General features: G+C 47.6%; 1 protein-coding gene across 10 annotated transcripts in view; it reads left to right on the top strand.

The window, feature by feature from the left end:
• Positions 1-16,622, top strand: part of Osbpl10 (oxysterol binding protein like 10) — a 293,428-nt gene that overhangs the window by 240,820 nt on the left and 35,986 nt on the right. For all 10 annotated transcript variants that reach the window (XM_074074053.1, XM_020181728.2, XM_074074057.1 and 7 more), the window contains one exon: positions 8,428-8,577. In XM_074074053.1, the coding sequence (XP_073930154.1) occupies positions 8,428-8,577 (150 nt within the window). The remainder of the gene's footprint in view (positions 1-8,427; positions 8,578-16,622) is intronic.

Raw genomic sequence — 16,622 nt, 5'->3', positions numbered from 1 at the left:
ACTATGTGGTCACCACTCTCCACTCCTGAGTGCCTCTTGATACCATTGATTGGTCACAGTGTTCCTCTTCCCCATCCTGGACCCATGTCTAGGTACACTCCAAACAATTAGTGTTTCTCTGCCAAGAGACTTAACTTTCCCGGCCCATTAGGAAAGCAGATGTGCAGCCATATCAGTGCAATGCGCTGAGTGCCAGAGAAGGTGTGCCACCTGCCCTGGTAGCATGGGGGCTCCACCTTGGCCCTGAGAAATATAGTTGAACTAGGTCCTGGCTAGAACTCACTAGTTCAACCCAGGGCTACTTCACAACCAGAATATTAGCCTGTTGTTGAATGAGAGACCTTCTTTTATTTTGGGGTGGGGGGTTGTTTTTTGAAACAAGGTTTTGCTTTGTAGCTCAGGCTGGCCTGGAACTTGCAGTCCTCCTGCCTTAGGCTTTCAAGTATTGGAATTCCAGGTGTTGGAATTCCACTAGCTGTGGCCAAGAGGCTCTCTCTTAAGCATCCTTCTATCTCCTTGTGGGCACCTGAGCACTGGAGATGATAGTAACTCCTTCAGGCCTGGTGCCTGATTACCTTCAGCCTTTGCTTATGGCTTCTTAAGCCATTGTGTTTCCTCTTCCTACAGGAAAGAGAATGGTGTCTTGCAGGAGTTTCTTCCAAGCTTTCCTGGGCCTTCTGGAAAGTTTGGGTAGCTATGAATGCATTTCTGCTACTCTTGTCACCTCCAAATCACAGCTGGTCCTCTGGGCACAGTTGCTGAGATGCCTCCTCTGATCCACTGTGCCTGCTGCCTTGTGTTGGTCCTTTCCTGTGTAGCCCAGCCCCAGAGTGATCCTGCATCAAGGTCAGGCCAGGGACTAGATGGACAGGTTGGACCACTGCAGTCTTAGAGCCCTCACCGTCCTATTACTAGGAGAGACATAGGAGAGGAGATTGGCAGCATCAAACAGCTTCAAGAGGGATGCCACTGGAGAGGAGGGCAGCAGCACCTGTATAAGCACGCAGAGGATGCAGTACAATAACAGTAGCTTCGGTGGACTTGGCTGTGGGCATTGCAGTGAGCCCAGTGTGAAAGCCCAGGCCTCATGAGAGCATGGCTATTCACCTTAGTACCTACGTGCATTGTCCTGGTACGATTTCTCAGGTTTGGCTGGTTCATCTCCTTACCAACAAGGAGGCTGGGCCTTGCAGGTGGAAAGCAGTGGCTTCATGACCTCCCTCTAGCAATCTGTTGACGAAGCTCTTCTGTGTGCCTGCCACCCCAGTGAGTGTGTTCTCTGGTTTTGTTGCCTCTTCCTTTTCCTGATGTTAACGAGCTTTTGTGATCTGGAATGAGGGCCGCAGTGATCCTGGTCCTCCAACTCCACATGGCTTGGCTTTCCAGGATTCCTGCATGTTACCACTTCAGTGCTGTGTTTGGTTTGGAAGATAACATTTGAAAGCCCCCGCTACAGTGCTTGGCACATAGAAGGCCCTCTCCACCCCACCAGGGCCCTTCCCTTTCCACTTTCTCATGTAGTGGGCTGACACGAAAGGCCTGCTGGGCTTGCCCTGCAGCCTCTGCTTCCTGCATGCTGGCTGTCACTGTTCCCCAGGGTGTCTATGGAGCTACCACTGTGGGCCAGTTGCCTCCTCTTCACTTGCTGCTGCCACCGCCTTGTACTTCCCTCGTTTTCTTTGCTCTTTCCTGATGTTTTCCTTTCCCCCTTTCATTTAAAAATGGATGCACTGCAGTTTCTAAGCAGATATGTGGAAAAGAGACAAAGCCACGCTGCCATTTCCTGTGAATGCTGCCCTCCCATGCTGTTAAAGGAACACCTGTCAGTCCTTTTGGTATAATCACTGCTGATTATCTTGGCTGATGATGAATGCCCTCCCCAGAAGTGACTTCCTTTTACCTTCTACAGTGTGTTTTATTTAAAATTAACCTTTCTGCAGGTCGGTCCTTTTGCTCAGGAAGAGCATCTGTCCTTCCAGTCTATGAAAGCCAAGTGTGGTAAATGTGTGTGTATGTGTGGTTAGCGCCAGGAAGCCACCGTGTCCCCTGGGAGGCGGCGGAAGGATTATCATGGCAGTGGTGACCAGCCTGCCACGTGGATGTGCTTGTCCTTGGACCTGTCAAAGACAAGAACCAACTTCTCCATTGGGTCCCCGTCAGTCACAGCAGCCTTGTTGTAGAACCTACCTCCAAATGAAAAGATAAGGTTCCCTAAATACAGTGGTGGCCTTAAGACACAGTCAGTTACTTGACTTTGGAAGCAGCTGCACAGAGGATGGTACTTGTGCCAGTGCCTTCAACAGCTGCCCTGTGCCAGGGCCAAGGGGCTTCATCTGTACAAGACCATCTGAAGATGTGTCCACAATGCCTGTCTTCAACACAACTTCTGATCAGATGACAGCATCTAGCCACTCAACCCAGAGACCTTACATCTGGCAATGATGGCCTGCTTTGGGGGAATTAGAAATGGCTACCAAAAAGACTTCCAGAAGAGAAACCCTGCATGTGCGGGAAGGACAGAAGGTCACCAGGAGCCGTCATTTTGCATTTGTATAGCAAAACTTTACATCTCTGTTCTCAGGGGAGAAGCTATTTTCGAAGCATGTAATAGTGGATATAAGTCACTTATTGGGGATTGAGGGACAAGAAAGCAGAGGGAATATGCTGACAGCCCAGCATGCCCTGGCCGCGCTGATGGCACATGTGCAGAGTTGTGTGGTTTTCATGACACAGGGCTGATGATGGGGTTTGTACAGTAAAATACTGCTATGTGAAGATACTGTAGGATTATGTAATGATTATGACAAGTTGGTTAAATGTTCTGTGAATAGAAAATGACTAGAGAAAAGGGACTAAGTCCTCGGTTTGATGGAGTCTGAATGTTGTCAATAACAATAACACATTATCATCAGAGCTGGAAGAAACTGATTCAGTAGTTGGTCCCTAGGCTCTTGTACCTCTTACACATTCAGGTCCCCTTGCTGCCCTTCCACTGTCCACAGTTTTTATTGATTCCTTTCCTTTTTCTGGCTCCCATTTACCTCCTAGCCTATATCCCTGTCTCAGCTCCACACTCTCATTTTTTTCTGGAATCTCTCCTCTGCTGGTGCCCCAGCTTCTGTCAACTCAGAGCACCTAGTGAGCAAAAGCATCCTTGTCCTGGTGGCCATTCCTGCATGGGATTGCATGTTGTGGAATTCAGAACTAGGTTATAAGCAAAGGCATGTCGTTCCCTGGTTGCTCCTGTGCCCTGCTGCTTCTGCCTGACATCTCTCTCATTCCAGGATACCTGAGGGCAGTGCTTTTTGTCATTCCCATACTGCCCACCTTTCCATGATTCTCAGAATACCCTCACAGGGCCCTGGGTCCAATCCCTGGCAGCCCCTCTGCCAAACACACATGCGCACACACACACACACACACACACACACACACACACACACACACACACACAGTTCTTTTTGGCATAGCTAGATTTCCCTATTTTCCCACTAGGATAATATCTGGATATGTTTGAACCTGTCATGTAGTGACAGGTTCTTTCGTGTGGCTCAGTTTACCCAAACGCCTCCTTGCCAAGGTAACTGTGTGGGGAAAGTTGCCAGGCTTTAAAATTGATGGAATTGCAATAAGCTTGCTGCTAGAAGAGGATTTGCCATCATTCTCTAGCTGACTTAGCTGTCTGTCTCTGGCATGTAGGTTTCAGGACAGCTGCAGAGCACTTGAACTCACTAGATTATGTTTTTCCCTTGAAGATACAGTCTCTTTAAGAATACCAGTCCACAATGTTTACCTACTTGGGCCAAAGATGGGTTTCATATCCTATCGTAATCCTTACTAGAGCAGACCCCCTCACCCCTGCGTGTCTGTGATCTAAGAGCTTCAGAATATATGAGCTCTCTGTTTGAAGGCACAAGATACCTTTAAAGGTTGGGTGATGAGCCACCAAGGCCTCCACCAAGGTGCCTCAAATCCAAGCCTGGATTTAGATGTTAGGCTGTTAGGCAGGTACAGAAAAAGGGGGAGTTGGGATTTGGAGGCCGGGTCCCCAATAGAAGAGATGACAAGGTCAGTGAGAAAAGTTGGACGGTGGGTGCACTGTCTGAGGAAGGGAAGGTTGGGGATTCCTGGAAGGGGAGTCAATGTGCATGCTGGGGGAGCGAGGATCCAAGTAGGTGGACTCTGCAGATGGGTATGTTTCATGTTTCAACTGGAACTGACAAATAGTAGTTAAATTGCATTTATGTATCAATAAAAAATCAGAATTTCATTCATTCTTGCTTGAAATTTTCATTTGTATTGAAGAATTGGGATTTTTGTTAAAAATAAAGAGATGGAAACCAAACTAAACGTTTCTTCTATACCGTGAGAAGGCTGTTAAACTTATGTAACCTATCATGAGTCATGGTTTTCCCTCTGGCGTTTGTTCTAGGTGCTCCTCTCATGGATGGGCTCCTTCCTGCTGAATAAGACTTGGAGATTCGTGGTCACTTGTGTCGATCCTGTGGTTAGGCCTTCTCACCCAAGAGCTCATCACCGTTGTTTGTCAAGAGACCTGAGGCTAGCCAGGGGGCAGAGATCCTTCTGGGAAGCTAAGGACAAGGGCTGGGCTCAAGTAGCAGAGCACTTGCCTAGCAAGCATGAGGCCGAGTTCAAAGCCCAGCACTACCCAAAAAAAATAGTAATAAAAAATGAAAAGAAACAAGGAAAAGAAAAGCTAAGGATAGCTGGAGGCCCTCTCTTCAGAAAATTGGACACACACAATTGTTGCATAAAATTTCAAGAGTGGCAGTGAGCATCTTAAGGATTGTTCATGGGGTCCAGGTCAAGAACCCTTGCTATGGGCATAGCTAGGCCACCAGGGAAAGCCCCTAAACTCCTTCCAGTCTGCCTGTGAGACCTTATCCCTTCCATCAAATTTTCACTCATCTTTCCCCGTGGTTCTAAGAGACGTGAGTCACATTAATATTGGTAGCACCATATGCCTCGAGGTACTCGTGTGGTAGAAATATTGAGTCATAATTTTTGTTTTTATTAAAAATCTCATTTTCCAAAGCCTACTTCTCCTTAAAACACATTTTAATTCCATTTCATCTTCAAGTTGGTGTACATTTTTGTGGCTGGGTTAACTCATTTGCTAGATCTCTGGGGGAGGGGTAACTTGAACTTTCTTGCTTAAATTGTATTAGTCTGCTCAGCGTCATGAAACTATTTCTGATGTCCATTTTTCTTCTGAGGTGACAAACACTGTTCTGTCACCTTGAGTCCATCGCCACTGGTCTGTGGGTGAAGACCTGCTGACACTGAGGGTGTGGGCACTAGAGGCACTGGGAGAGAGGCAGGCATTAGGGAGGCAGGGCGTAGGTGAGCGTGTGCACCCCAGCTGTGAAAGTAGCACTTGGACCAAGGAGCAGTTATTAGTGTCTTTGAACTCTTCAGCAAAATAGTAAAACCCATGAACCCTGAAAGGAAAGAAGGTTTTGTGCCTTCAGACCTCCACCATAACCTGGGTCTTCAAATCCTCCATTCCTGTGGTACCTACAGTCAGGGGATGCTTTGTGGATGCTGACAGGTTGCCAGCTGACCTGCTCAGTGCTCACCCCTTTTCTCCTTATACCCCTAATATAGACCCACATGGAGGGTGGCCTGCCCCTTCTGCAGGGGACTGAGCAGTATGGGCAGAACTTCTGGATGTGTCCTCTATCAACTTGATGAATGAAGCAAGCTTTTTAACATCTGGTTATTTACTTGCGGTTGGGTAGGAGACTTGTTTACAAATCATCCTACAAAAAAGGCGGGGCAAGTTCTCAGAAACCACTATTGACAAAACAGTGGAGTCTTCCTGTTTGAGGAGGGTAAGGTTTGCTAAGGAACTCTGCCAGTGAAAGGGTGTTTGTTGGACTCCTTATGGACTTTCTTCCCTTGTAGGACATAGGAGCCCAGAAGCTCTGGCCCCCAGTTGTCTCTGGGACTGTACACGAGCCTTTATTACCTGTGTTACAGCCAGTGTGTTGAGGGGAGCTAGCCCATTAGAGGACATGGGATAGGGATCTGAAGTGTGTGTCGCTAGAGAAGTTTGTGTACACAGTAACAGCATCGTGGGACAGGATCTTGTAGAAGGCTTCCCGGCTACTGGAAGTCTGGGACAAGCAGGATTTAATTTTTGAGGAAGGCAGGCAGCACAAGGAGACTGTTCCTTTACCAGCATGTCATGTGGACCGTGCAGTGAATGGTAAAAACGACCCGCCGTCTCCCCACGTGCTGACTTGTGGGCAGGTGGGAAGCGCATCAAGAATGTTTGCTGATCAGTCATCTGACAGCCTCACTTGGGCTGTGGTTTATTTAGTTCACAGTCAGTACTTTGTGAAAAGAGCAGATGTCAAGCAGGAATCTTTGCACTCAGTGTAGCAAGCTCTCTTGCCGAGAGGTTTAAGAAGTTTGTTACTGACCTGCAACTCTCAGGTGCTAATGGGAGTTTGATTTAGTTCATTTTTGTAGTCCTTTTCCTCCAAAAGCAGAATGCCCAGGTGCTTCTCTCCTCTCCCCCAGCTGCCCTGTGATGCAGGGGATGACTGCCCCCAGGTCACTTAGGAGTGACAGTTGTAGCCCTTCACCGCCAGTAGAGATGCCTGGCCAAGCTATCTGACTTCAGCAGCATCTGGTTGGAAATGCAAGCTCATGGTGAACTGAGACAGTACCTGCTTAAACACTGGCCTAGAATCCAGAGCAGAGAGAAGGAAGCCCAGAGGGAGGCGGGTGGAAGGGTGGCCTTGCAAATCCCAGCCTTTACTGTTCAGGCTCAGTGCCTTGGTGGCTGCCACCACCATAACCCAGCAGAAAGAGATTGCTGATGAGGCAAAGCTGGAGGGGACACAAGGCACCCCAGGCCCTTGATGGTAATGCCGGCCTCCTGCTGCCTCCTTTCCCTGTGTAGAACCCAGGCATCCACAGCTCCCAGATTTCCATCTGGGCATTTCTTGCTGGGTTGGGACAGGTAAGAGTTCCTCGATTATTTCCACATATTCTGACAAAGCAACTGGCCAGTGATGTCCTATAACACACATGAGACGGTTAGAGAACCAGGTACATGATGGAAGAAGACTCACACTCGAGGCTGAGAGCTCCGCTGGGGCCTTCCCCACCACCTTTCCAGACTGAAGTTCTTTAGAGGAGGTTAAGGGTAATTTGGGGTGTTTCCACGGGAAATTCTATTTAAATTGAAAAGTTAAAATGCCTACTCCAGATGGGAAAGAACACCACACTTCCCTCTTTTGAGTCTGGGTGAGGCACGGCACCTCAATCACCAAGACAATGTACGTGTATTAGAAGTGTGTTTAGGAAGGGAGGGGGTGGGGGCAGGGGGGAGAAATGACCCAAGCCTTGTATGCACATATGAATAATAAAACAATAAAAAAAAAAGTGTGGTTAGGTATACAACAGTTCTAACAAGTCATCAGTTTTTGCAAGGACATTTAGGCAAGTCTGTATCCTTTTATATTTAATTCCTGTTCCTGTGTAAGTTCATTATGTCTGATCTGTCATCAGTAATTGGAAACACATCGTAATGTCCCATAGAGTGCTTCTGCTTACAGGTAAGCAAGTGAATGAGGACATAATGAAGCTGAGTGGGGAAGGGACTTACTTCTTCCAGCAGAATTCCAAGGACAACTTTACCTTGTAGCCAGAGGTCTTGATATTTGGGTATTGGAAGACTTCATGCTCAATAATCCCCCTTGTGCATTTTGTTTATTAACTTGCCTTTTTTCTGTGTAATTTGAAAAACTGAACGTAGCGATTGAATTAATAAACTTGCATCTAGGCAAATGGGGTATGTGGCCGGCATGTAGCCGTGCTTTGTTAGAAAATCTGAGAGTTTTTTCCTTAAATTTTCATTTTGTTTCCTTCCCTACTTTAAGACCAATTCTGAGACTACTCAAACTTGCCGAAGTGATTCTAGGTCATTTGAGAGGAAATAGTCTCAGAGTCAAATTTTCCATAAATAAGGTAATTTTAGTCCTAGGAGAACCCAACTTTTCTTTATAAACCAAGCGTCTTGGGTTATGTACATCAGTAAGAAGCCACGTGCAGGGGGGAGATGGGCGCTCAGACCCATGTAGATAGTACCCTGAAGAGCACAGGGGAATTTTTGTTTTGTTTTGTTTGTTTTCATCAGGGACAGTCCTTTGGCCAGAAGGACTAATCAGAGATGAAGGGGTATGGGAGGGTGTGCAGTGACCACAGCATAAGGCCTGATACCAGACGGGGTCAGCTTCCGCCTGTGGCTAGTAAGACTGAGTTAACAGAGAAAGTCCTGGGGCAGGACTGGGTTCCTTTGGTCTTGGTTAAGCCTATGAGTTTAGCAGAGAAGTGATTTGCATTTCTAACTTCTAAGGGACCAGCTGGTAATTTTTGATGATTTCATTTTAGCCAAATTCAGGCCCTGAATTGGTTTTGTCCGAAGATGAAAAAAGTGACAATGAAGATTCGGAAGAGACAGAATTGGGTGTCCTGGAGGATCAGCGTAGTGTAATTCTTCATCTCATCTCACAACTCAAACTTGGAATGGATCTGACCAAGGTAGGTTGGTGTGTCCCACTGGATTTATGTGTAACCAGTCCTCTGGATGCTGTCTCTGTCCTCAAGCCTCCCCCCTTCACGTTCTTAATCACTGTGGTGAGTTGGGGAAAAAGGCCGTTGCGGTTTCTTGGAAATTACGCACATGCACGTGTGTGTGTGTGTGTGTGTGTGTGTGTGTGTGTGTGTGTGAGAGAGAGAGAGAGAGAGAGAGAGAGAGAGAGAGAGAGAGAGAGAGACACTGACTGACTATGTTGTCCACGATGGGCTCAAGCAGTCCTCCTGCCTCAGCCTTTCATGCACTGAGACTATAGATGTGCACTCCCATGCCCGGTGAGAAAGTGTATTTTTAGTTGAATGCTGACCCTCAGCATGGACAGCCTCGCATTTGGCTCTGTGGAGTTGCTGCTGCTCTCTAAGCACAGGGGAGCATAAGAGGAGCGAATGATACGATAGGGAACATCAGGAGAAGATTAAGAGTGGCCTCTAGAGGGTGCTGTGGCACCATGGCCATGGCGAGCCAACTGGAGAAAGGAAAATGGTAGAGCCCCAAGCATAACCACTGTGCATGCTTAGCCTCCCACCTGCTGCCAGCCGCCATTAGCTTTCACACTGGGTCAAAGCGCAGCCTGATTGGAGAGGGGTGCAGAAATGAGCCTGCTGGTGGGTGGGTTCCTGGTGCTGAGTGCAGGCAGGACGTTTCCTGAGGAACCACATCTGGAGAACCCAGTGTCCTAACTGCTGATGGCCTGTGGAAGGCCTCATTCTGGAGGCAAGCAAGAAGGCAGCTTTGCATGTGTTTGAATGGTTGAATGGTGTTACTGCGACACTGGGAGCCTGGACTTTGGTTTGGCAGTTATCCCACCAACGTGCCTGCTTGGAAGGATGGAGTAGGGAAGGGAGGTTGTGTGCAGCAGATCTCGTCCAGTGCTGGACACTGAGAGTGCCTCATCCTTACCTTTACCTGCAGTGTGAGGCGTGGCTGTGTGGTGTCACAGAGAGCAGTGATCAGGAAGAGAGGCAGAGCTGGCCTGTAGGAGGGTGTGCCAGGGGGTGGATTTAAACGTGAGTGTGTCTGACACCCTGGGAGACTGTGCCACTCCAAACAAAATGGTGGGCTGGCCAGGAGGATGCCAGACAGGAAGTTCCTGTGCGTTTCTCTCCTCACTGTCAGCTGCTGTTCCATGCCTCTACGCTAAGCTAGGAAGACCTGCTCTCATCCTGCCACCCTCCCTAATTTCATTCTTGTAGCTATGTAATTGTCATCATTTCTCAGCTAGAAAATGCTTGCCTTTTTTTTTTTTTTAATCTTTTTTTCGGTATTGGGGATTAAGCCCAGGGCCTCACACTTGCCAGGTAAGCGCCCGCCGCTTGAGCCACGTCTCCAGCCTTGCTTGTCTTGTACATTGTGTAGATAACTGAGATAACACGTGAGGTACTGTGAGTGAGATCTGAAATCGCAGTGTCCCACACTGTGGATCATGACCCATCCATGGGTTGTAAAACCGATTTAGTGGGTCAGACCATCATTTCTAAATGTGAGTTAGAGAACCATCACACGAAACTTTTATTATAGTTCTGCTGTGCCGGGTCACAGCATAAAACATGCTCATTGTGGATTTTATTTTTAAAACTTGGAACTAGAGTCATAGATGACAGATGAAGAGACTAAAAAAAATTAAAATTGTCTAGGTCAGATGGGGAAACACTAGAATGAGGGAGGACTGTACGATGGCAAGTTGACTGTCTTGAGAGGATTCGTATTGTAGTTCTCATTTAAAAATAAAATATTGGGACTGCATTTTATTTATTTAGTATCAGGGTTTGAACTCAGGACCTACACCTCGAGCCACTACCAGCTCTTTTTTTTTGTGAAGGGTTTATTGAGATAGGGTCTTGTGAACTATTTGCCCTGGCTAGCTTCAAACCACGACCCTCCTGATCTCTGCCTCCTGAGTAGCTAGGATTACAGGTATGGCACTGGTACCCGGCTGCATTTTACATTTATTATTTTATCAGGCTATGATAACTTTGCATTTCTGGAGCTGTGACCTAGTACTAAAAGAGCAAATGTGGCAATTTACCCAGTACTTAGTTGGGTACCTGAACTAAAAACTTTTCAATCTGTAGTTTATTAGCTTTCTTACTTTACTGAGAAGCTGTTATTCAAAAGCAAGGGAAAATGTGAGGAGCTGAAATACTTTTGATTCTGTTGCCTCACATCATAAAAAGGTTGGTAACATTTTCTTCTGTGGTCAACTCTTGTTGGCTCCTGCCTGTCATTAAGCTAAGCTTGCAATGTACTGGCAATGGAAGAACCGAGACAGGACCAAGAATCAGGCACTGGAGGTGGAGTAGTCTCTGCTCTCCATGGAGTAAGGGTACTGCCCAGTACCCAGTTTGTCCTGGTTAACCGCACTCACCAGTTTCATGGGCGAGTGACCTGTGGAGTCACACAGCACCCCCTGCTCAGAAGCCCATGCTTGGCTTAAGCTCCACATGAAATTCTTAATATTTTTGAAAAGGGACTTGTGTTTTCATTTTTCAGGGAGCCCCACAGAGCCTGCAGTGGGTCCTGGTTCCAGAGGCACCCTCTGGTCTCTGTGGAGAAACTGCCAGGTTCCCAGCAACAGTGGGCAGCCTGGGACAGAGGAGCGAGAAGGGGGAACCATGGTGAGGTGGAAAGCCATAGGATGCTTGGGAAGAAGGGCTATACAGGCTGTCCCCAAGGTTGAGTGGGCGTCAGGAGAGGCTCTGCTCCTGGCAGAGGACGGCGTGAGCAGTGGTGGAAGGGGGAAGGCCGTGGGTGGAGCTGGAGGGTGCTGGTGAGTGGCCTGCTGAATGTGGAGGAGGCTGGAGAAGCAGCGAGCCACAGAGCCTGTGGGCTGTGGGGACATTTGATCTTGAAGGTGATAGGAAACCATTGGAGGCAAGAAACTTGATTACAGCGGTTGGGGATGCTGAAGTAGCTGTTGTGCGAGGAAGAGGGCCCCAGAATGCAGTGTGATCTGAGGTAAAGGACCATTTTTGCCTAGTTGTCAGGGAGGGATGTGACAAGTGGCGGTCAGGTGTGAGCAGTCACTCACCTGACACGTCTGTTGAGCACCACATACGCCTGGTACAGTAGACAGCAGGCACTCAGCACGGCACTCAGAATCCGTATCCTGACAGATCCCGTGTGTTGCTGGAGAGAGGGAGTAAGGGGAAGCAAAGCAAAGGAGAAGGGAGCACGAGAGAGGGCAGTGGAAAAGGAGGGTGGCAGGTGAGGCCAAGGAGGAAGTTAGGAGCTCACATGTGCCACGGGGCACTTACAGTGACACCAGTCAGCATGTTGTTACTTTTACTCCAGGAAGGTGAAGCTGCCAGTGAGGCACAGAGAGCATGAGGAGCGACCTTGAGCCAGAGCTGGGGCTTGCAGAGTCAGTCCTGGAGGGCACAGATCAAAGGGAGGAAGTGCGAGCTGGTGCTGTGGACTCCACGCATATGCAGCTCTTAACGCTAGAGATACTCAATCCATGTCTCACAAATCAAGAATTTTCCAGGCAAGATTCATATGCTTGAGAGAGAAGCTTGCTGAGATAATTTTCTGTGATTCTTGAAGAATTGCGTCCATTGTTACTATCCAAGAAATGCAAGGATAAAATGACCTTGACATCCTATGTCTTCTGAACTAGCAACAGAATACTATACATTATACCAAGTGTGACAGGCAAAAATGACACACAGAACCCTTGCTGATAGCATTATAAATCAATTCTGTTTTATTTCATTTTCTTGTTTTATTTTGTTTTTGGGATAGTGTCTCTCTTTGTAGTCTAGGCTGGCCTTGAACTTGTGATCCTCCTGCCTCAGTCTCCTGAGTGCTGGGATTATAGGTGTATACCACCACACCTGGCATTTTTTATTAATTATAATATTACTTTGAGGCATCATATACAGGGCCTTACTTGCTATTCATGTGCCCTGTCACTGAGCTATACCCAGGCCCCAAATTCTGTTTTGTAGGAAGTGTTAGTTACATGTGTTTGTAGTCACAGGAATATTTACTGACATGTTTTTTTTTGAGAAGTAAAGCTGTTTTAAAATCAAACACTGAATAAATGTAAAATAACATAAGCTTTATGAATGGTATAGGGCAGGGATTGGCAGACCTTTTCTCTAAAAGGCTTTGCAGGCCATGGGCTACCTGTCCCCCTCTGCCATTGGACAGCAGAGCTGCTGTGGCCCTGGAGGATGTGGGAATGAATGAGTTCGGCTTGTTCCAGTAAAGCTGGTGTGGGAGCAGCGTGTTGTACTTTGCAGGTGCCTGGTGTGGGGCACCCCACTGGGACATCCACATATTTGCCACAGGGCTTAAGGAAGAGAACGTCACCACTGGTGTCCACGTGAGCGAGTGAGTGACATCCCACCAGATTGTCATTTTCTGCCTCAACGAACAGTAGTATGCTTAGTCACACTGTCTCTCTTTGTCATCTTGATATTACAGATAATGAGGCAGTGCACATGTGTGAACACACAGCTTTTTCCCTCTGAATGTTTTCATTAGGTGAAATTTCCAGAGTCAGTTTGAAGAGGCAAAGATGAGCATCGCTTGCTTACACCCCTTCTTGAAAGGGAGGTTTTTATGACAGGGTGAGAAGGCCCAGGGTTTACCCCAGAAGCGAACAGTCCCAGGCAGAGCCATGGACGTTCAGGGCCTTTGATCTCCCAGGCATTGCTTCTGTTTCCCTTTCTTGATGCCTTTGACGTCCTTTCTCTCCACCCAGCCTTGTCATGTACAGCCTGTTGCCTCTCCTGAGTTTTGCCTTTCCATAGGAAGACACAGTGGTGACCTGGGCCCTTATCTTGTTGTGTCAGTCTGTGTGGGAGGGACATCATTATGGGATGTTCTTCCTACCCATCACTGACTCCATGAGACCGTTAGCCAGGAGAGCCTGTACCTGGGGCACCGAGGGGTCCCATGGGGCTTGCCCAGGCAGACCTGGTTCGCAGTCTGACTCTCTAGCTGTTTTGCCACTGTCAGTTACAAAACCTGCATGGGCCTTCATTTCCCCTCTATAAAACAGAATGTCTTACCTGCTTACAGGTCTCTGAGAAAACTGTACAGATGATATATGTGAAACCCAAAGTGCTGTGCCCTGGCTTAAGATCTACAAGTTTGGAACGTTTCATAAATTTTTATAATTTTGTTTTATACAACTACTACTCCTTCTCCTCTGGGCAGTTATCTTAACTGTTTACAGAAGCATCAGAGGCAGTCCATGGTATGCTCTGGTCATTGTGTGTCATGTTTCCAATTTCCCTGGTCCCCAAACAAGATTACCGAGCTCTGATTATAACAACGGCCAGCGTAAAGCAAGCACTTCCTGTGTGGTGTGCTAGGTAAGCCCCGGATCCTCAGGGAAAGCCCAGGGAAGGTCGTGTTTCCCCCACAGCATAGCTGAGGAATTGACTCTTGGAGAGACAACTTAACCATGCAGTCTTGCTACAGCTGCCGGGAGAACTTTCCATCCAACGAAAACTTAATGAATGCCTTTTGTGATATTCCAGGCACTGTGAGATGGGTGTGAAGGCACAAAAGTCCCCTTAAGGAAACCCAGGGGAAGGGGTGGCTCAGTTGGCTAGGTAAAGAACAACTAAATAAAGTAAAGGCTGGCAGAGTGAGTTTACTTCCTTCATTTAGTAAGGTTTGGTTTTGGGGGGATATTTTTTTTCTTTTTTTTTTTGATACTAGAGGTTGAACTCAGTTCAACCTCATGCTTGCTAGGCAGGCACTCTACCACTTGAGCCACTCTGCCAACCCTTTTTGCATTGGTTATTTTTGAGATGGGGTCTTGCTTTATATTTAGGCTGGCTTTGACCTTGATCCTTCTATTTTTTACTTCATTATGTAGTTTGGACAACAGGTATATCCTACTGCTCTCAGCCATTGGTTGAGATGGGGTCTCATGAACTTTTTGTCCAGACTGACCTTGAACCACAGTCTTCCCAATTTCTACTTACTGAGTAGCTAGGATTATAGACATGAGCCACTGCACTAAGGTTGGGTTTTTGTTATATCCCCTAGCTTCCTTTAAGCGTGACTTAAGTCAGTGTACAGGTGCTCTCGGCCTCCCTTTGCTTGTTGCACTGGGTGTGAGGACAGAGCACTGCGGGGATGGCACCTGGCTGTCCTTCACAGGGGCCTGGCTTGCTCCTTTGCCTTCCCAGATGGATGATCATTTATTTCAGATTTCTGAGGGCCCAAACTGAAGATTGGTTATTTACTTGTGGATTGATGCAGCTTTAAATGTAATTAATTGTCCTCTGAGTCCCTTGTGCAGGTTTCCTTTTTTTTTTTACTTTCTCCAAAGTAGTTCATTGTCTTAATTACATTAATGGGAGAAAAGGCGGTCTTTATTGATGGCTTGATAAATCCGCAGCCATGGTTCAGGCTGTTTGGGATGCCAACAGTCTGAACAGCTGGGCCATCACTCGTCACTCACCCTCGTGGGAGGCAGACAGCCCAATTAGTACCCAGCTCTTCTTGGCTCTGTCTCCCCGGTGTCCACTGCCCAAGAAGGAGATGATTAAGTATCTTACCTGCAAATGCACCAAGAAAAGGGGAGCGGCCTCGGGAGATTGTGAGCGAGAAAGAAATTCGAGCAGCCCAGGAAATCATTTTAAGGGAGGGGTGACATCAGTTCAGGTGCTGGTTTTGATGTCAGCCTGTCATTCTGTGCAAAGACTAGGGACACACGAGTGAGAGATGAGAGAGGAAGTGGTCCTGCCTGGTGGCTTGGGGTCAAGCCCACTTTGTGGGCTCAGTGATGGCTGTGAGCACTGGTCCCCTGAGTCTGCCATTTCAGGACAGGTGTCTGAAAGTCGATGCTTTCTCAGTTACTCCCATCCCCAATGGAGTCTTTCTCCTCCAGCTTTTTGTTTAGTGCAGTGGGTTTCCTTATAATCTTCACCTTTATGGTGCAGTCGTGACACTACTTTGTACTCTGTGCCCCTTGCTTCTCCCCTGCTGACAGCCCTCCCTGCCATCCTCCCTCCCCCGTCCTCCCTCCCCGCCTCCACGTCCTTCTCTAGCTCCACCTGCCTCCCCCCTTCTCAGCCCTGCGTGTGCGCGTGTTGATTTCTAATGAACTATTGTAGACCACGGTGCAGACACGATTGTTTCCCCCTAACCTTTCATTGTCCTAAGAGCAAGGACAGTCCCCTACACTTGGGAAATTCAGCATCGATTCAGCCCATAGTAAAATTGTCCTGAATTGTCCCCTTTGTACAAAGCTTTTCTTTTTAAAGCCAGGATCCAATTCAGATTATACTACATTTGGTTATCAGATCTCTGTACTTTTCTTTAATCTACAAAATTCCTTTTCCTTTTCATGGTAGTGAAGTTTCTAGAGTGCAGGCCAATTTTTTGGTTTTTTTGCAGACTGCTTCTTAGTTTGGACTTGCTCATTTCCCCCTCATAGTGAGAGTAGATGACAAGGGCAGTAATAACAGGCTCTCTCCCTCCCTGCACCCTAGTCTCTGTCCCCAGCTGTGGGATCAGGGTGTGGAGTTAAATATTTTTTTAAGGTTCCTTTTGATTCTTCTGTCCCATGATTGGAGTTCTGAGTGGAGTTCTTTCCCCAGCTTATTTATTTAGTCGTTCAGACATGCCGACTGCACTAGGAGAAATCTGGCCCTTTTCAAACGTACACAGTTAGAGGATAAATATTGCCACAGGTTCTTTCGTCTTGATTTCCGTCTTGCATAAAAACATGAGGGTACTTGCCCCGGATGGAATGTTGCAGCAGAAGCTGCTGCCGCAGGACAGTCATGAGGCACCCTCACCTGAAGTTAGGCATAGCTGGCCGCCCTCTTGTGTGATTCTAGGTGTGCCTCCTATGGCTGCCTTGTGAACCTGGGGGCCAGGGGAGGAAGAAGGACCCAGCGGGATGGTGATAGGCAGGAGACATTTGTGGCTGCTTTTCCTCTCTAACTGATTGGCCTCCTTGGGGACTTCCCAGCTGCTAAAGCCCACAGCCTGTGCTGAGTCTACATGGAGTTCAGAG

The sequence above is a fragment of the Castor canadensis genome, chromosome 5, assembly GCF_047511655.1.
Source record: "Castor canadensis chromosome 5, mCasCan1.hap1v2, whole genome shotgun sequence".
In the NCBI taxonomy this organism is placed as follows: Eukaryota; Metazoa; Chordata; class Mammalia; order Rodentia; family Castoridae; genus Castor; species Castor canadensis.
The sequence above is the reverse complement of the archived record's forward strand: the minus strand, read 5'-3'. Positions and strand labels throughout refer to the sequence as shown.